General features: G+C 41.2%; 1 protein-coding gene across 4 annotated transcripts in view; it reads left to right on the top strand.

The window, feature by feature from the left end:
• LOC122411342 (uncharacterized) overlaps nt 1–21,165 on the top strand; it is a 181,254-nt gene that overhangs the window by 156,525 nt on the left and 3,564 nt on the right. For all 4 annotated transcript variants that reach the window (XM_043420101.1, XM_043420097.1, XM_043420089.1 and 1 more), the window contains 2 exons: nt 15,889–16,126; nt 17,246–21,103. In XM_043420101.1, the coding sequence (XP_043276036.1) occupies nt 18,497–21,046 (2,550 nt within the window). In that variant the 5' untranslated portion in view covers nt 15,889–16,126; nt 17,246–18,496 and the 3' untranslated portion in view covers nt 21,047–21,103. The remainder of the gene's footprint in view (nt 1–15,888; nt 16,127–17,245; nt 21,104–21,165) is intronic.

Below are 21,165 nucleotides of genomic sequence, written 5' to 3'. Positions count from 1 at the left end.
ACATATGCGCATGAATAAATATATATCGCGATATTTCACGAGCACTAATATTCATTTTATTGTTATTCCGTCCTTGCAACGCAATGAGATGTGTTTCTGTAATTCCATGGTTGAAAATGCGGGGAGAAGCGTTAAATCGGCATCTCGTGTGTGCCGGACACGGTCCCCTAGTCTGGGGGGAAGGGGGTGCTCGGACTCAACGACGAATCGCCCAGGGCCGATGCCAGAACCTCTCACTTCTTTCTCGCTCCCGCCACCCCGGCTCTCTTGATCTTGAACACGTTTCGTCGATTCTCTCGCGAGTCACTCGGGAACCGAATGCACTGTGTCTGCAACGTACATACAAACGCACACCGAAGCAGAATGAAAGCCGGGGAGAGCTACTGATTTTAGTCAAACGGAGAGAACACGCGGGTGAGAGTGAGAGAAAGAGAAAGAGGAAGTGAGACAATGCTGTTGGGGGATCATCGTGATTATATGCGCATTTTGAACGCAAGGGGACGCTCTTAGGGTGCTACCGGTTCGCCATTGGATCCTATCAGTTTCTCTCTCCCTCGCTTGGAAAATGTATGAGGTTGTCGACCCGTAGATAGTATTTCAGATGAACTTGATGCCAGAGAGACTCGTGTATCTCCGCATGAATACACGAGAAATTATAGCAAACTCTATGAACTCGACCTCACTGAATGCGTTTACGAAACGTATCGAAAAGCTTTTTTGACCTGAAAAGATCGAGTGTTCTTTGCTTGATGCTCAATGTCTATTTTTTATTCATTTTATTGTAAATTTATTTCATAATGTACCTTCACATTTTCAATGTAAAACGTATTCGAATATAATTGAAGTTTGTTTTAATGAATATTGAAAAATATAAATTCAATCATGCGCTTGACTTTATTCGGTTCCCGTATACATCGATTTATTGAGCTTCCCATTCAAAGTTTACATCAGTCACTTAACCTCATCTCGAAATTTCGTGATTGTAATTTTTTGAAAAGGCTTGACTGATCACTAAAAAACTATGTCACTCCATCCGGAGGAAAAACAGACAGAAAAGGGGTGTTTTTTTGTAATCGGTCAAACCGTGTCAAACTGGCCGATACTCTCAATGTAAAGTAATTATGATTTTATTTTCACTTCAATCTCAATTTTCGCAGTGCTCGCGCAACATCACACCATCAAATTTAACGATCTACTATCAATGTGCTGCAAATTCATATTGGTTTATAAATGAAACGAGTGCGAATCCACATATTCGAGTTATGAAACGTATAATCAAGTATCGTTATACATCAACTTGACGTTTCAAATAGTTGAAACTGACCAACATTCGTGTTATATCGCAAATACAGTTTCACTAATTTTTTAATTTTCTTTCATTCTTTTAGGATCGTATTTTATCGATGTTTAAATTGAGTCGATTTTTACTTCCTAATTAAAGATATTATCGCTCTAAATTGTAAATCAATTTTTTCAACTTATCTTTTGGCGAATGAATAAATTAAAAGCCATTATTATGTTAAAAATCGCTTAAGAGAGCGCAAAGGGAAATGGATCCACAAAAAAATATTAATAAAAAGACAGAAGGCTGTGAGAAGAATGGGCCAAGCCAAGAAGAAACAAAATGCCGAAATAAGAAAATGTGAGGTTACGAGTGCTCATTTTACCAATTTCATACAATCTTTAAGGTAATATATCTTTATTACTAGTGAGACAATCGTCTCGAATTTTTTTCCAGACCTTTATTATATACACTTCATTGTTATTGTGTTCGTTTTTCATGAACTTCGTAAGAAGCGTTCATTCGTTAAATGGAAAGATAAACGATTTTTTATGCACAGTCCTCTGTGTATTTTTCTTCATATTTAAAAACGTTTATCTAAATAACCAATAAGACGAACCCTTTAAAATTTGATGTGCTCGTCAATCGACTACCCATTGAAACTCTGCGTAAATTTCAAGTCTTTCTTAAGAAAGTCGTTTCGTCCACCGTAAATTTACAATTCCTCTGCTCAATTGTATTCGGTGACAAATGTAACGTTTGCGTTCAACTATGATGTACCTAAAGTGTGTTAAGTCTCATGTGTGTCAGTGTCATCAGTAAATATACGTGCCGACATAGATAGGAAAAAGACAAAAAAACTGTGGAGAAAAGAGAGAATTTCTCAGGGCTGTAAGATCGGAGAGGGGGATTTGAGACTGTGCTTCGTGGCACGTTACAAATCGGGGGTTGTCTCACCACTGTACGTCGTGTCCACATATATGCATGTATTGTCTTTTATTCCCTTTTTGTCTTTTTGTTTCTCTGGTCGCCATTCTTTTTCTCGAACGCCCTCGTTAGCTCTATACGTATACATTATAGCTCTCGTTCTCGTGTCCCCGTTTCGTTGTCTCGACGCCATTCCACTTACGAATTGCACCTCTGTTCTTGTCCATTTTTTCTTTATATATTTTTTTTTGCCCCCCTCGATCCACAGAGTCGAGATCTTTTCGGTTTTTGGAGCGAAATTCTCGTTTCTTTGAGTTGGATTCCAACGAAAGAATTCATGGCTATAATTTCCCAACATATTTGTTTCTTTCCCACTGTTTGTGGGTGTGTGTGTGTGTGTGTGTGTGTGTCTGTGTGTGCTTTTTTGTCGAATCGAAAAACAGAGGGAAGGCTTTTCAACCTGGATCGCGAATCCACCGATTCAGCTGTGCACTTCCCTCGGACTCTCATGCTTTAGAGCGTTATAATTGGAAAATACGACATTTATTTATATGCAAGTATATACACAGTTATTATATGGTACGTACACAGCAGGAATTATGAATGAACGAGTCTACCAGTCCCACCCGGATGAACCAGTTTTACCATCCACGCAAGAACGTTCCGACGCGATCCACGGTGTATTATGTAACCGTTAGACACGAGACTATTACAGCATTTGCCTCACTCAACAAATGTGCTATGCACGCCGAGGCATAACGCGATCTTTAAGGTCATGTATAGTGACATTTATATATCACATAAATACATTTATAAACGGGTTTACTAATCTATATCCGATAGCATTTATATCGGGCACTAGACCTAGCTCGTGAAAGCGAGAACGTTGCGAGACTCTGCTCCATAACGATGCCGTTACTCTCAAAACTGTCGTATGCTCGCTACTTTTTATTACTCAATCGATTAATCGTCGTTAATTGTCTCAATAGAAAAATGATTTTTTTTCGTTGGAGCAAACGTTAAAGTGATTAATGATTTCACAATGGTGCGTTTGAAGTTTGCACTTTTTTTTGCATTTTGTTGGAAAGAGTATTCAACGGAATTATTCCGTTTGCACGCAATGCAATTTCCGCGTTTCAACAAAGTTTCGATACGCAATATAAAGAAGTTTTGTCATGATACACAGGAATTTTGTTGCCTGGACGAAATAATTTTGTCGAATACGTTAAACAGCATATTTTAATATTGCAACAAAATTCCATTTTCAATGACTCATCTGGGGAAGGTTATTTTAATTATTGATGAGGGTAATCTCCGTCCATTCGGCTTGACAATAAAAAGCTTATGTTTATGTGTAGCCAGTAAAAATGTACAGCTCCGTAGTGAAACGCAACCACAAGAAAAGCCTAATTTATTCAACAACTTCCATAGGCCAAGCGGTAACTCGAAGTCTCGAAGAATTCTCACTTTGCTCGTTCTCTCTCCTCCTCACTGTTCTCGCTCTTTCTTCCTTTCTTTCTTTTTCTGGTGGTTTCTTATCTCGCTGGTGTGATCGATGGCACGACGGGACCACTCTTCGCAGGCGAACTTGCATCCACCTCGCTTCTCCAGTCTCGTCTCGGCAAAGATCTTCTGGGGCGAGCATTCGCTGCAGAAACGCTTCGATTTATACATACAGTTACGAAACTAGTCGGAAAAAAATAAAGATAGAGGAAGAGGAAAAAGAGAGTGCGAGGGAGACAAAAATACGCGGAGAACAGAAGCGCGCAGTTGTCGCGAAGATCGAACTGAAACTCGAGCTTAAGAACTTCTTTGTCAAGTTTCGTAGTCTTAACTCGTTTCTCAAAGTTCTTCATGTACATAAGGATATAATATACATAACTATATCGTCGCATATGCCAGTTGCCAAAGGATGAACGAAAGATCCCGAATAACTAGCCCATAACTTTCGAGCCAATTGTACAGTTAATTTACACCGGTATTCAAACACACTCGCAACATATTTTTATTAGATCCAGTGAGCTGCATGGCTCTCAATTAGTTGAGTAGGATCAAAGTTTTGTCGTCGATTAAAAAGAAAACACGAAATTCAAGGACTGAGAAACTTTCTTCGATTTCCCCATTTCCCCAGCATTAATTAAGTGAATGTTTTCATTTTGTCATTTTGTTTTCTGCTGTTGTTCCTGTCCATTGTGGCTGCGCTAAGTTCGCTCCAGACATTTATTTCAGTCGCTGCGAATATACTTATCACTACGTTCAATCGCGGCCACGATGAATCTTCGCTTGCTAACGGCGAAAATGGGCACGATTGTCTTCGCCGTTCATTTTGCAGGCCTTTTGTTCTTCCTTACCGATCTATCAGTCATGCCTTTTTTTGGACGGCAAAAAACAGGAATGAATTTCTCAGAATCTCATTTTCGCGTACAGCAGAAACATGGACTCGCCTAGACGGGCGATTGCTATCGGAGAATCCGTAGGCAAAAGTGCTCGTAATAGAAACTAAGATTTTATATATTGAAAAATATGATGAAAATAATCATTTGATATACACGGTTCAATATTTCACGGTATCTGGGAATCGAAAAGATGCCACGTTACGGCCGTGTGAGGAGAAAAGTCGAGTTCCGTGCACAAATATTCCGACGAACCGTCACGCTCTATTTTTTCATTAGAGAAAAAGTGTTTGAGCCAAAAAGACTCGGGCACATCGCAAGCGTATCATACGAGCGGACAGGAAGAAAATAAAAAAATATATAAAAATATAAACGCGAAGCATTTGTAAATCACTGCACACATTCCGACCTCGTAATCTCGCTTTCGTGAAATCTTCTCCCCCCTTTTTTCTTCTTTTTCTACATGAAGAATGAGACAAACGTGGCTCGAATGGGAGACTAAACGACGAAGGGAATGGAGCAGATGTGAAAATAGCAAAAAAGTTATGAAAGCCAGAATTATTTTATATTTCTCCTTTCATTAGGTAATATTGAGCATAGTGAACGAAGAAAAGAACAAAAATTCATTTAGAGTCGCGGCAGCGACTCTCAGACAAATATGTTTACGTATATGACGAGTTGCTGCCAGAATCTTTATCGGAGCGATAGCGTTTCCAATTGTTTTCGAAAATTTTCAATATTTAAACAACTACAGTACTTCAGAGTTGACGTATTTTTTCTTTTTTCTTGTCTTTCTCTATAGCCCAACGCATTGAAGAGATATTAATTGTTCATTTTTTAAAAGTATCAAAAAATCGGTCGTTCTTTCGCTCACATTTTTCACGTTTATATTCTCGAATGATATTGTTCGCATCTCAACGACCACAATCAACGTTGCTTAAATCACTATTTTTCATGATTCCCATAGTTTTGTCACTCGTAAGAAAGCAACATGTATAAATATATTTATCTTAAGGTTCACATATATATAGATGCATCTAGACTCGTAGATACACTCCGGTGATTGTCAACAGGAAGAGCGATGGTCGGTGTCATCAAGACTAACCGGATCTCCGTTCCCTTCGTTTGGTTGCTCGTTCGAGAAAGATCCCCCCGCCGAGTGTAATCTGCTGGTGAAGATGCGTCACGTTTTCGGTTAACAGGGTGTCCGGCTAATCGAGTTGGGAAGAAAGATCATTGATCGCGTATACATATATATAAACTGCGCCGGTGCGGCGGTCTCAGCATACGTTTCTTCTCACTCCCTCTGTCTCTCTTACCGTCTACGTTTCAGTGTCTTGCAGCGTGTAGAGCAGGCGTGGGTGTCACGCACGAGACCCTGTCAGCCTAGTGCGGCTTCCTCGTGTTAGTTTTCTCCGTAGCGTATGAGTGCACAAATGTATATGGGTTTTTGCAAATGAGTAGCAGGTCCATTTCGAAGATTCAGATTTTCCTTGTTAATGTTTGACCAGGCGATAGAGTCTTGGCAGAAGCGTGCATTGCACATATTTGTGGATTAGAAAACGGAAGTTTCGTTGTTATAAATTTGAGGAGCTCGAGATCAACGAGGTGAGCGAGGGACGGATTACAAGCATTTCCGAGTGTCATGAGACGTCGATAGGCACTTTCAAACTTGGAGTACTATCCGAAGAAAGTCTTTTGAAATTCCTCCTGGGAGCAGGTCTTCGTTCTTCTCGGCGAAATGGGATATCCCAGGTTGCACACTCGTCCGTCTCTTCCTGGTGATAGAACGGGAGGCAGTTGGTAACGCGCAGAAGGCAAGGCTTATTATCACACTCGCTGGTTTTCTCGTCATACACACAGCCCGGTGCCTGCCTCCACGTGCATGTACATAAACCGTGGTGTTAGACTGCACTTAAAAAATAAGGCAGACCGTAAATGGGAAGCCCGGTGAAGACAGGGTTGAAGCATAGGTAACCATAAGTGAGCCCTGGAGGATCGCCTTACTGTGAAGAGGGTGAAGAGGATTAGTTAACGTCGTCGTCGACATCGGTGTTGGTTACTCTTCAAGACCGATCGAAATCCATCCTCATCGAGTTAAGAAAAAAGGTACTGCTGGTAACCCGAAGCTTCGAATCTCACAATTTACGTCATTTTTTCGAGACTCTTCCCATGCACATACACGATAATAATATATTTTCAACCTCGTACTTCTTTGCGTCCTCATATAATCCGTGATACTCTTACGTGCGATATCCTGAAGAAAAAAACGATCCTGGTACGTTTCGCCAGAGGGTGTTGAACCTTGGCTTGATTGCTACGAGTTCTGCCTGTTGGTTGCCTCATCCACGCTCGACATAAACAAGACGCGTTTGTTTGTGTGGTTGACGTCGATTTCTAGCAAACAAAAGGGGTCGCAATGTGGACGATTTGACAAATAAAATTCAGCACAGAACGGGCTTTGAGCTACCAAGTTTGTATACGTATTATTGTTCTCTCTGTGTGCTATGTATACATTGTCGCTCAGCCACGTTTCCACTTGTACCTCCTTAGGCCATCGAGAAATTTTCCTCTCTTCCCATGTACGCTGTATTCCCTCGGGAGTTTCTTCGAAGTTTTAGTCCGTGTAGAGAACTCCGTCATTGGTACAGCACGAGGGGGTGAGATCTCCAGATAGTCAAGATCCCCAAAGAGTTTCTATATAGATAGGAGCCTGGTGAACGAGCTCCCGGGATTCCCTTGATTATCCGAATCAATTTTCTTCAAGTACGTGTTGAATTGACATATATTTCAAGGGTATATATGTACACCGCGCGTAATATATAAATACTCGTGTCATTTCCGATATTCTTGCCGCATTCGGCACTCACATAAATCGTTTTATGTATTCGTTTCATTCAACCCAGAGAGATCTTAGCCCTCCAGCTCAAATAACTATGCGACTTACGCGTTCGGTTCGTGTACACAAGGATCCTGCGGCATCTATACATATTACATCGGCACGTATAGATATTCGGTATATCCAAGGGCTCATAATACGTCGGAACTCAGACAAGAATCACCAATTCATCGGAGCAAAGCTCACTCTCTGCCTCTCACCCTTCCTTCTAACTAAACCAACATAATTCCTTCTTCACGAGAGTTCTACCGATCCTAATTAACTTACTTGTGAGTTTAGCACTTTGGCGTTCGGCGAGTTGTTTTTGCACCGGAGATTCTCAGCGGAATCGATAATGGGATTTATTACCGGTGCTGAGATTGACGCGATGTTTTTATTATGCCTCGTTCATTCACATTTCTCATAATTGTCGGAACGTTTCTCTTTTGTCTGTCCCTTTTTCCTGAGATTTCTGAATCGTTGGCTAATCGCTTCCATGGATTGGGCCAGTTTTTTTCAGGATTCTCGCATCTCTTCGCATAATTCGCACATAATTTTGAAGTTGTTTTGAAAATATAAAAATTGATTAATGCATTCGCTGCTTTTTGTCCCGGCAAGGAGCGAATCTTTGCTTTTTTCGTGAGAATCGAAGCATTCAGTTTTATTGCCGTCGAGACTCGATGACCTGGAAAATCACTGTTTCCGGAAAGTGAGCGATGTGTAACTAATTTCGTGTGAATCGATGCGGAGTTGTCTCATTCGTCGCGCGCGACCCGGTGTAAATTCAATAACCAATAATAACATGCAGTCCTTTTTTGTTTATTTATGTTCTTTTTGTCAATTCCAATGAAAGCGCACATCCAACGTTCAGGATGACTTGCTTTCGCGCAGTGTCTCATTTTATAACTGACCACAGTACCGTTGCATCTCCCTCCCGTCTCTCCTCTCGAGCTATGCGAGACCGGGCTTCTTCATACACTTGGTTAGATGCTGTGCCAGCATACCAGCCCAGCAATCACCATCCTCATCATCCGTACTGAATGTGTATACAGTAAAACGGTCAAGAACCGCGGAAATGAAAAGAGAGAAAGAGGAGGACAAAAAATGTAAGATTGAATCGACGCTGATCCAGAAACATGTCCAGGCGGAACGAGAAACGAAATGAGCCCACGCGAACTCGTGAGAATCTCGTTCCTTTTGATCCTGTGGTTTACATATTATCTGCGTTATGCACGGGTATAAAAAAAAAAATTAAATATCCCTCGCAATTGAATTTTTTCTTCTTATCGCACGGTTGCAAACATTATTAAGTCAAAACCACGTTTGCGACATATAGAATTTGCACATTATTTTTCCAATCAACAAACTTTCGTGCATATTCATCAAACGAAAAAAAGGGAAAACTTTTACAGCAAAGAGATCGATAGAGGAGCGATGGAAAATGCCAGATCAAAAGTAAGCGACCGTAAGCGATCCCGGGCTAATTCAATAAGAATTTATTCCCACTCGCCTCGTAACCGGCGCAACCCTATCAATTACAAGTCTCAATTGAACACGCCGTCCTTTACATCGATTCGTTAATGCACGTATCCATCAAGTGATCCCCCGCATTCTTTCGAGAGGGAACACCGAATATAGATACGTTTAATAAAAGCAAAAATATACGAAATTGATAAGCTTGCTTCGGGCAAAATCTTTGCAGGGAAATCATGAATTTCCAAATTTGGTGAATTATTTTTTAAATATTTTTCTAAATATTTTACAGTGTATAGACTCGTTCAATGTTAATGGTGTGAAACCGCACCTTTGCATGTCCGGTCCTTACATTTATTTTTCGAGTATCGATAAAGCAGCGAAAACGCACAGAAAGAGAGAGGGAGACAGAAATGGTGCGAGGCTCCCTATTTCTCGATCTTTTGTTCTTCTCGTTATTTCTTGATATGTCTCCTTTCCATCTGCTCTTTCACTCGCGTTCTTTCTCTGTTCCTTGCACTGTAGCTCCTCGACTCTTGTCGTGTTTCTGAAAGTTAAAAAATGAAAAAAAAAAAGAAAAAAAAACCCCCCAATCTCCGTGGGCTTTTTGCGTCTGACGAAAGAAAGAGAGTTAAACGCCTTGAGCGAAGATACGGAATAAATCCGTCGGGCTCCGGGCAAGCATCAGACCGGGGAAAGAAAGAGTAAAACTGAAGAGAGCAAGGGGGAGAGCGAATAAAAAGAACGCGAAATATTGCTTTCTCTATCTTTGCCAGAACGCGAAGCGTAAGGATTTTTTGCGTTAACTCTCTCGCAGCCTCGAAGAAGAACCAGAAGAGAGAGAGAGAGAGAGAGAGAGAGAGCGCTTCTCGCTTTTTTCTTGCTGTCTCTTTCTCTGAGAAATCTAGGACTTTTTTACCATCCACCCCACATTGTACTGTCTCCGTATATAAACTCTTTTTCTTTTTCATCCCCTATTTTACCTTCCTCCTTCTCGCCGCTCTCTCCTGTACCTCGCTCGCTCTGCTTCTCTTTTTATACATCATTCTGAGAACAGTCTGTTGGCTGAATTCGTCCCCGGGCAACACGACCAAAGGATCAAACGTCTGTCAAAACCACCAGCATTTCCATCCAACAATAAGACAAGAAGGAATTTTCTCCGTTTGGTAAAAGTGAGAGAACAAGAAAGAAGTCTTACCGTTTTTCCTGTAATCTAAAAATTCGCATCAGTGGAAACGATCTCGATGGATATTCTAAATAAATTTTTTCGTTATCCCAGAAAGTTAAGGTTTCTGCATATAACTTCACAGAAAAAATTTTATTCCGCCGCTCCAAAGTAATACACTTTCGAACAGTTTTTATTTTAATCCTTGCAAATTCTCATTTACTTACTTGCCGCTTCAGGCACATTCGTTTCCAGTTGATATTGTACAGTACCGAAGCGAAGTGAATTTTTCTGTTGCCAAATGATGAAGATTAATAATAAATTGCAGTATTTCCATCTGCATTAATGGAGAGGCAATAAATATATGGAATGATATATTTACGAATCCATTAGGAGTGCGAAATAATGATGCTAAGCGATATGACGTATGTATGATGAATAATTAAATATTTTCATGATGCAAATATATTTCGTGATTTATACCATCGCATTCTCACTCGTGCATTAACAATGCGGGACAGATATCGTTTCATTAAAAACACGTGTATTTCGTACATTATTACGCCGAAAAAATATTGCGTAGTTAAACTCGCATTTTAACAAGTTTTCTCTGAGGCTGTGAAGATTTATCCTCCTTTCGCTTTCACCCAGCAGCGACTCGTGGTCTTTCATCAAGAACTATTGCATCTCTCTCTCTCTCTCTTCCCCTATTTTCTTTCCTTTCCGCCCCTTTCTTACTCTCTAATAAAATTTATCTAACAACGTTAATGAAAACTTCGTTTAAAGTTAAAGTTAACTCGGACAAAACTCTTCTCAAGTAGCCATACCATGTACTTCCCTTTAACTCTCTTCCTTTTCCTCTTCTTTACTCTCCTATTTTACTCCCCATTAGGCAACGTCATTATTTCCACAAAGGAGAATATAACGGACATCTGTGAACTATTATTCCAACGTTTTAACTAAAGACGCGAAGAACCTCAGTTTCTCTCTATTCTTTTCACTCACGTATTTTTTTAGAACCGAGTATTGTATTGTGGACGACAAAAAACTTCTGCGATGGTTTTTCTTTTTTTTTTTAATATTTGGTCAAGCAGTATAAAAACGGATGAATAGAACGGTGAAAAAGATGAATAATTCATTGCGACTGACACACTGTTTGAAAATCCAATAAAATTCATTTCGAAATATGAAACTCTTTTAAATTGCACTTGTTTCGTTATTTTCAATCTCCATCCCAATTGGGTCATATTTTATTTTGATACCGCGCGCGTGTGCTACACTTATATTTTGTACATACATGTATGAAAACATATATTTAAGTTAAGATAACTAGGATATATTATCTGCGGTGCGGAGCTTCCTATATACATACAAATCCGATAACTGCGGTCGTGGAAAAACCGCGATATGAGAAACCCATATACGAATCCCAGAAAATACTCACAGCCGCACACTTTCGAAAAAAAAAGCATGACATCGAGATATTATATTTGGATTCCCACATATTACAACTTAGGCAAATTGTAAAACATGTTATAATATCGTTTTATGCCCTAACGGTTAAAGCAAAATTGTCGAAATGTATCGCTTCACGAGCAACTTTATTTCAGCCACTTTAAATCTATTTTTTTGAAGTAACAATAAATTTTTCAGTTTCCCACGAAAATAGTCGAATCGATACATTGAAAAGATGATGCATGAGTGAGGCTTCTTTTTATACCAGCTCTCCGACCATTATTGTAGATTTATTGCTATTTTATTAAATACCAAAAAAGACTGAAGCACCGTTACGTATAGCCTGACTAATAAACTTAATACATACTTTTACATTTAGGATCGACGAAGAGTCTTGGGATTCTGCTGGATTTTTAATGTTCGAACCCCCCGCCCTGTTCGCCTCGTAAAACTTGGTTTGCTGTTCCCTCTGAGATTCGTCACTCCAAGACGAAGTTCGTAAACATTCATTATTCACGCGGAGTACGCCACGATTTATCGAAAATTATAGCGAGAAGAATAAGAAAAATAAGCTCGGTGAATAATATAGTAGAATGGAAGACTTCTCATCTGGGAAATCCTCGGAATAAATATAAAAATACAGTCCCGCATTTCTTGGGCTGCTATTGAGAAATGAAGGTAACTCGAATCCTGTACTGCATGCTGGTCAAATGAGTGCTAAATTTTCAAAACGCTTTTAGACCAAGTTTCAACGTACCGATTAAACTTATTGTTGGTAGATATGTATTCAAGCATATCTTATTAACGTGAAAAAATATTAAAAATGATAGTTTTGCAAAACTATCAACTGATAGATGCAAATTTCCACGATGACACATTTTCACAGGTATTTTTCAAAAAATCATTAACCGATTTTATTGCACCAAGTCTCATTTTGTTCCTCAACTGATCCTTTACGAATTCACCACGTAGATTTTCCTTTGAAATCATTCCTTCAGAAATTATCAATGAAAAAGTTTTTTCACTTAATTAACAATTATCTGCAACAGTGAAACGATCGAGTTAAAAAAACAACTACATGGTGGATTCGTAGAGGACCGGTTGACGAACAAAATGAGACTCGTTGCAATAAAATCGATGAAAAAACGCAGATAATTCTTTGAAAAATACCAGTGAAAATGTGTCAGCGTGGAAATTTACATTTATCAGTTGATTGTTTTGGAAAACTAGCGTTTTTAATATTTTTACATCTCAATAAGATATGCTGTGTAACACAAATCCACTAACAATACATTTAATCGGTACGTTAAACTTGGTCTAAAATCGTTTTGAAAATTTAGCACTCATTTGACTAGCATGCAGTACCGGAGTTACCTTAATATAACCCAGAAAAAAATCTTTATTTCGAGCAAAGAAGTTTCCCCTCGGAATTTTTTTTCCAAACCTTCTGTCCCTCATCTGCGTAGTTCCATAAAATGAATTCTCATAATTACGAATAACGTAACTCGATCGGGAAGGATCGTTAACGCTCAGAACGCGAAAAATGTTTTGGATTGTAATGAGAGGGGCGAGGAAAGCAATTGATTCGATGCAATATCTTTTCATTCGTGTTTAAAATAGATACATCAAACCGGATGGCGAGCTCCGCGGCTCTTTTCTTTCGTTTGTTTGGAATTGAGATGATACAGTGGAGCAGTTGGATGTAGATATACGTACATACACGTCCGCTCGAAGCTTTTGCTGAACGCGACGGAAACGATAAAACTCTTGTGTGCGGAGGTTGAAACCGATCAGAGAGATCGAATAGTGGAAAAAGCTTGATCTCTCTTGGCCACGTTGACTTCTCCAATTCCTCTTGCACTGACAGAATTTTCTCGAGAATATCGCGCGATCAGTTCTCCGAGCGCCCTGCTTGCGTCTGTCGTAGAATGAGACAGCGAGTCGTTCGAATGAGAAAGTTGATCAAAGGGGTTAGCGAAGCTCTTGTTTTCCACTCGCATTTTCAATTCCACCTTTTATATCTTAATTTTGTATTTCAGGATGATTACAGGGTTGAGTGCAGTGCTCAGGTGAGCTATCTCAACGATTTGTACGAGTTCTGGGTCGAAACAACTCGACAACACACATTGACCTTTGATAACGATTCGATTCTCTGAGTTCTTGTTGACCTGCATTACTTCCACTCCCCCTCTCACTCTCCTCTCTTCATCTTTCGCTCCCTTGCTCTGCGAGAGCTTCCGCCTCGAACGGTCCCGGCAATTGATTAAACGTGTGGTGTGTGTATTCACCACATCGGCGTGTTAAACAGGAGCGTGTGAGGGACGAGGAAAATGAGACTCCTCGCTCTCTCCATCTGATCTGTGTCCATACATTTTGTGCGGAGGAAGAATGCATGGATCAAATACTGAAGTATACTTGCTGGTCGATGATCGCTTGACCCGTGTTTGCTCAAATTTCAGTCTCCTACTCCCTCGAGTGTTGTTGGTTACGAGATGTGTACAATCCTCATTCCCCGCGAACGAAAGAGCCGAGTGTGGGGGAAAGGAAGAGAGATGGAAGATCAGTTTATATGTGGAATTCGAATCATGATTACGTTAGCTCCGTTTCAGCTCTTATGAAACCTCGCGAGCTTATATAAAACTTTGCGATCTCGAGGGAAAAGCTCTTCGCGCTAATGAAATGCGCTACGATCATTCGTGCTATTTTTCTCATTTCTCTCTCTCTCTTTCTCTCTTTACGCTATCCACTCGTGCTTATTCCGTACTTGACTTTTTTCCTCTATGGACCTCTGCTGCTTTACGTTTCGCAACATTCCTCCACTTTTTCTTTTTAGGAGAATAACAAAGGAAAGAATTGCTTTTTCTGTCGTTATATTAATGCCCGGGTTGTGTATTTTTTGTGTGTGTGTGTGTGTGTGTATGTGTGTGTTTTTTTTCGTTCGGAGCAAAACGTACTTACGGTACGCTGAGAACCGACCAGAGAAAAAGCAACATCAAGGTCTTTCGCTTCTTTTTTCCGTCCCCAACATCCGACCGCCCCATCCCCGGGCCGATGAAAGACCTCCGACAAGAGTCACCGACACTCGAGTAAGAAAAGCACTCCAGTCGATTCCGGAATGATCCATGGAGAGCGATTATAACGAAAAACAAACATCTTCTATCCCGAGACCACCCGCCCGATCGCGTCTTCGCAGCTTGGATACATTCGTATCTCTTCCGCTTTTCCCGCTAGCCCCCCACCCGCTCCTCCTTGTATCACCGCGCAAAAATCTCCGTCTCGAAATGAATATCTGTACGCGTTCGTTCACTTCGTCTCATATTCGCCGAAGAGTGTCTCGATTATAACAGATGCCTTTTCAGATCATTTGAATACTGAAAAGCTGCACGTTTGAAAAGGAAAAACGATCCTTTTCGATTCCTAGGTTCTCTATTCGATTGAGAACCTTGAGATTCGCGTCAAAATCGAGTGCGAATGAATTTTAAGAGGTCTACCCTAATTAGAATTTTCAAAAAATCCACTCTTTTTTATTGCATTTTTCTAAAAAGTATACACATTTAAAAGTATCAATACTTAAATTTTATAAAGATCTGAGCAGTCTAAGTGCACTTTTGAGCGCTTTTGAGCGACGTTTACTCGGCTGTCTGAGCGCGGTACCGCCTACCTGCCTTTGTTCAAACGCGTTTTTCTCAAAATCACGTTTTTGAACAGCTCGTTGATAAAATCTCCGAAACTATTTAACCGATCCTTACCAAAATTTTATCACATGTTCTTTGTGACTATAGCTGTAGCGCATATCATAGGAACTTGGAAATTTTGAGCGGAACTATTTATTTATTTTTTATTTTTTCAAAAAACGACGGAAAAAAACGTGTTTTTTCGTATTTTTTTGGAAAAATGACCGTCATTTTGTCATTTTCGAAAAAATCGTAAGATATGCGGTATAGCCATTCACCTATTGAATCTGAAACCATTTTTATTTTTTTTCTCTGATAATCCATTCCAGAGATTTTATCACCAGCGCACACCCATCTTGTTTTTCGACTTGTCTTCTCCCTCATTTTTCTGTACAAAAACCGAGTAAAATAAATATTGAAAAAAAAAAATTTTGTGTATTTTAAGAGTGTATTTTTTAGGCCTACCACTTTTTAAATCCATATTTTTTTAAATTTATACCAGTTAAAAAAATTTGTGAAAATAGTATTTTTTTTAACCGTCCAATTCGGGTAAACCCCTTAAACCGCTTCGACTAACCTCCCCATTTTTTCCACGGATGAGCCGTAATTTGTAATAATATTTGTATTTTTTTTCTGTGCAGATAAAAATCAATTGGAACATCGGAAGAGAAAGAATGATTGTCAGCTAATCATTGCCACTCAAGATTGGAAAGGTTTTTTTTTCAACGACCACATTTCCTCCATCACTCTGGAGGATTTCCGGAAAATTCATCACTTCTCGTTTGACCATTCGCGTCTGCTAAACGCTCCGAGAGAAATCGGTAGAGAGCGATGGAACGGAGGCTACACCTTTTGAGCCGAGGCAAAAAACTTCATCCGGTAAGCACATATATTTTCAACCTTTGCTCTGCTCGTGGATTCATCGTAAACCTCAAACGTGCCATTCTGAAAACTCCAACCGACCGTATCATCGATTTATGACGAGTGAACTTGAAAAACTTACCAATTCATTCATACAAGTGGCAGAGCTACTTGAAATGTCCACGCAAATATTTCGGATCAAACACACCGATACGAAAATATCAGGAGATTATACGAATCATTAATTTCATTAGCTTTGAATCCAGTTACGATATTATTTTTTCTGATTTATACGAAAATTCACTTGACCCACCAATTGAATCGATCTCGATTTCATCATAAAATAATATTCAAACAATATTTCGAATCACCATGCAGTGATTATTATACATTTTGTAATTAGAAAGAGCGGTAATTTTTTTACCGATGAAAATGAAGGATAATCTCGTTATAGAAGAATATCCATCGAATCGACTGAAACTTTCATTTCTACCATGAGGATGTGAACTTAACCGTAGCGCTAAATTAAATCACAAAGAGCGAGCACGAGGTGTTCATATCGACCTGAATAACACGCGGTGAAAGGGCAAGCGCTCTTTCGCGGACCATTCTAGATTTCATCAAGTATTCAAGAAGTCTGATCACCGAGACTCGCCTTTTTTATCTTCCTTTCCACCCGCGATTTGCATGCTAATTTACGCAAATTTTTCGTGTATTCACGTGCGTAACTCAGCGCTAGCCTTTACGCTGCTATTATGCTATTCTTCACGGTCTTCCATTCGTTATCGCAAACCTCAATCGCGAATTCGTCGTTTCCGGTTTGCGTTGAAACGAAAAAAAAAAAAAAAAAAAAAAATAACAAAATAAATAAATTAGTGGATGAAACAAAGTTGTTCAATTTGAAAAAAGCCACATCTGCTTCCATGAAATATCGAAGGTTCTTTGAGTTTTGGAATTTCGTATTAATCATTGTATATTCTGGAATCGTTAAATTAGTAATTTTTTTGATTATTCCCCAGAAACTTTGATTGCCAACGTCTCCGAATCATTCTCTTAATTCCCCTAATTGATGCTCGTAGAGATTAATACGTTTGAGTTTAAAAATAGACATTTAATTTTCCAATTTATTGTTTACAGGTAAACGGTGCAGTTTTCATTGAGCAACTTACATTGGATGGAGTAGAGTGTTTTGGTGTTGAAAATTTCGAGGGAAGGAATCGTACGAGGACCATAATTGAGTATCCGAGGCGTGGACTTCCGGTTGTATCGTCAATTCACTAGAGGACGTTTGGACGTTGAGGCGGATAAGGCAGCCACGATTCTGCGTTATCGAACCGAGAGAAAGAAAAGTAGAGGAAGAGCACGAGAGGAGACAGACGGAGAGGGCATCGAAGGAAAAGAAGAAGAAGTACTTGAAGACCCGAGTGACCGCTCGTTGTAACTTTTCCTTGGGTTTCCTTCAAGCCAGCAAAGTTTACAGTTCCATTCCAGAACGTAAAACATTCGAGTGGAAGGTAAAAGAGGAAAAGAGCGAGAATCAACCACACGTAAGCCAGAACTCGAGCCTTAAAATACCGAGGAGACTCTCATTTTACCGCCGAACAACTTATCGTCCAATAACTTTGACAACGTTTCCCCGTTCCGACTGCTTTTTGCCTCTTCGCTGCGCTAAGCAAAAAAATAACACTAAACAAAGAGCGGCACGTAAAAATAACATTCTACAAATCCAAGTGGAAATCACGAGTGTCAAGAAGGAGAACACCCAATTGAATATTCAACGAACGATATGGTGGATCAACAAGCTGCTATAATCATCAACTGATTTTCTCCAAATTAATAATTCTAGTTTGAAAAATAATCTAGCGAAAGAACTAGAAATCAGGAGGTTACTTTCATTATCGGATAACAAAGAGGATTAAAAAAGTAGTGTAAATTGTACAGTCGTAGTACCTTTAGATAGAGAAATTTCTTGAAACTTTTTGATCAAAGGACTGAAAACTCGTGAAGAATTAATTAACGAATCGAGCTCTGATACGTGGAGACAAAGTTCTCTACGTAACGCGAGTTATTTCGACCAAGTTGGTAAGTGGGCAATTTCGCTGGTGGGTGCGTGCGAGAAAATATCAAATTTTCGAAGAGTAAGGGAGGAGACTGCTGGGACAGAAGTGGGTGGTGTGCTCGAAAAGTGTCCTTAAGTTCCACGTTCTTGCTACGTCGTTAGCAATGAACGAAGCTGGAATGAAAGACGTGAGAAGCTGTTAAAGCTCAAAGAGCCCGGTAGGACCAAACGCTACAAAGACCGAAGTCAAGCTTTCATATACGTAAGGGAATAAGAAACCGAAGCAACGAAAGAGAATAAAAAGGACAGGAAAGAAGCAGCAGTTAACTATGTGGATCAAGATGCTGGAAATAAGGCAATTGCGTTCGATCTTCGCGATAATAATGTGCCTGACCGTGCTAACAGGAGGAACGAGCGACGGAGGTCCGAACAGTCCTGTATTCAATTTAGATCATACGGCATTGGAAAAAAATATCGCAGCGATATTCAACAAAGTTGCTCACAGTTCGGCCACGACGAAACGAAGCGTTCCTGCTTACGAAGCCCAAGTGTCAGCGAGCACGACGTTGTCGACCGTTCCATCACCCCTGACAACGACGATGACTTCGGTACCTGCGATAAGAAATGCTATTCCTCGGGTAACGGTGTCACCGGCGTTCCGTGACTTGCCGTCTTATGCGCCGCCTTCCCGGGCGCCGTTCACACCTCCCTTGCCGCCGGAATATCTCAACCCGTTCGCGGACAAGCCAACGCTGCGAGGTACAAACTCGGAATCTCATACCGGTTCGAGACGGCCGATACCACCACCGAGTTTGACACCTGCCCACGAGAGGATACCCATAAGGCCACCGGACCTGGTGGAGAATTCGTCTCAAAGTTTCGAAAAGCCTGTAAATCGGAATAAAGCTTTGAATACTCCGAGCAAAGAGCAAAAAATAGTTGAGCCAACGGAGTTCGAGAGACGAAACAACAGCAGTGATTTCGTTCCGACGCTTCACTATCCGAGCATCTCACGAATACTCTCTGGGAGCAACGGTCGGAAGCAGGACATACCGGAAATTCTGTTGAAACCAATTGCGACGAAGTCACCATTGTCAAACGTGCCTTCGGCATCGACTACCGAGAGAACAACGACGACAACGACGACCACCGGATCGACGACAATCGCGACGAGGCCGGTAACGCACGCAACGATATTCAACTTACCAAATACAAGGAGACAAGACGATGGTGGCAAGCAGAAGGCGACGGGCGAGGATGAGACGAAAACGGAACACATAGAGATCGTTGATGCTGAGAGATTGCCATATCCGCAGCCACAACCCCCGGCACCCTCGAAAAGGCCTTCCGAAGGTAATCGAATAGTTCCCCACATTGATACACATCCCCTTGAATCTACGTGGCGCATAGCGTGGTCTCTTCACGTTTACGTCGCTGCCATTATGTTCACCCTGATGGCGCTTTATTCGATCTACAAGATCGTTCGTTTCAACGAAGCGACTAATCTACTGACGCAATCGTACTTTCTTACGGTACATCTGTTGCTCACAACGGTATGTACACTCAGATGTTTTCATCTGTTTTACGACGCTTATAATCTCGGACAGTCGTTGCCGGACCCGCTGTCACGGGTTCTCATGTACCTACCAGCACCGCTGCTCTCAACGGCATTCGCGACGTTGGTCCTTTTCCTGGCTAAATGTTCCGAAGCCCCGTCTCTAAACAACAAGTTCCTGACGCCAGCTTCGCTTGGATTGTTCTCCATGGTCCACATAGTTCTGTGCGTTTCACTTCACGTTTCAACACACGTGATCGATTACGAAGACGATGCAAAAATATTGCCCCTCGTGTGCCAGTGCATCTACATCGTGATTTGCGTCACCCTCGGACTCTGTTACATGTACGTGTATCGAGTTGTCAAATCTCAGATCAATCTTACGAGCAACAAATCCGTGGGCAGCCACGTAGCGGGTGATCCAACGGTGGTAGCACTCGGAACAGCGATTACAACAACGATAGCGACAGCGTTGCTCTTCATCTTGATGGGTTTCGTTCAATTGTACGGAGTCTTCGGTGTCCAAGAGCGCGTACAACCTTATCCATGGCTCTGGTGGGGCTGGGAGTTCTCCGTCAGGCTCATCGAGCTCTCCTTGTGCGGATTAATCGCCTGGGTCGCTAGTCTTTCCCAGTATCCCCTCCGAGAGAAACACGTCCAGCAACACTCGGCCCACGGGGGCTTCGCCCTTTTTCCCTGCGGTAGCTCCACGTCCACCGAAAACATGGACGACGTTTTGTATCCAGCGATTTGTAGCACCAATCAGGCCATTCAGAATTACACAATGAGAACAGGAAAGCAGGTATACGACGACAGTTTTCCACTCAACACACTCCCTGAGCATCTCAATGTTACTAGCACCTTCGAGAGGCACTCAATACGCAAATCCGGCACTATGGGACATTTTCCCCACGAGGGTCGTGGCTCCTTAAATCGCCATGGTAACGGGGTCCAAACGCTGAGAAGTTCTGAAACCCGGGGCAGACATACTCCCTCCCAAGGACTCCACGAACAAGCACCCGTCTCAGGCTCTACTATGCTCGTCGCTGAAGATGGCTTCGTGCGGTTTCGTAGCCTCGGAGCTGAGGAAGACGAACTATCCGATACCCAAAGCGTCGCTGGTACTCATGGACGCGGATCCTCCCTCGCTGGTAGCGTTAGATACAGCGCCAGGCAACATCCTAATTTACAGCACCAACATACGCACCAACATCCTCATCAGTATCAGCACCAGCACTCCCTACAGCACTCCCATCCCGGCGTCGCCCAGTCTCATCTCCAGGCGCATCATCAGAGTCACCATCAACTCTACAATAATACGTAGAATCGTTGCCGGGTGGCTCGCGTCGATTGGCGTTCAACGATGACGCTCTCAAACGAGGTGAGATTGCACTATCTATTTTTTATTCATTTTTTCTATTCTCATAACCCATTGAATGATGC

This window comes from Venturia canescens, chromosome 1, assembly GCF_019457755.1.
Source record: "Venturia canescens isolate UGA chromosome 1, ASM1945775v1, whole genome shotgun sequence".
In the NCBI taxonomy this organism is placed as follows: Eukaryota; Metazoa; Arthropoda; class Insecta; order Hymenoptera; family Ichneumonidae; genus Venturia; species Venturia canescens.
The sequence above is the reverse complement of the archived record's forward strand: the minus strand, read 5'-3'. Positions and strand labels throughout refer to the sequence as shown.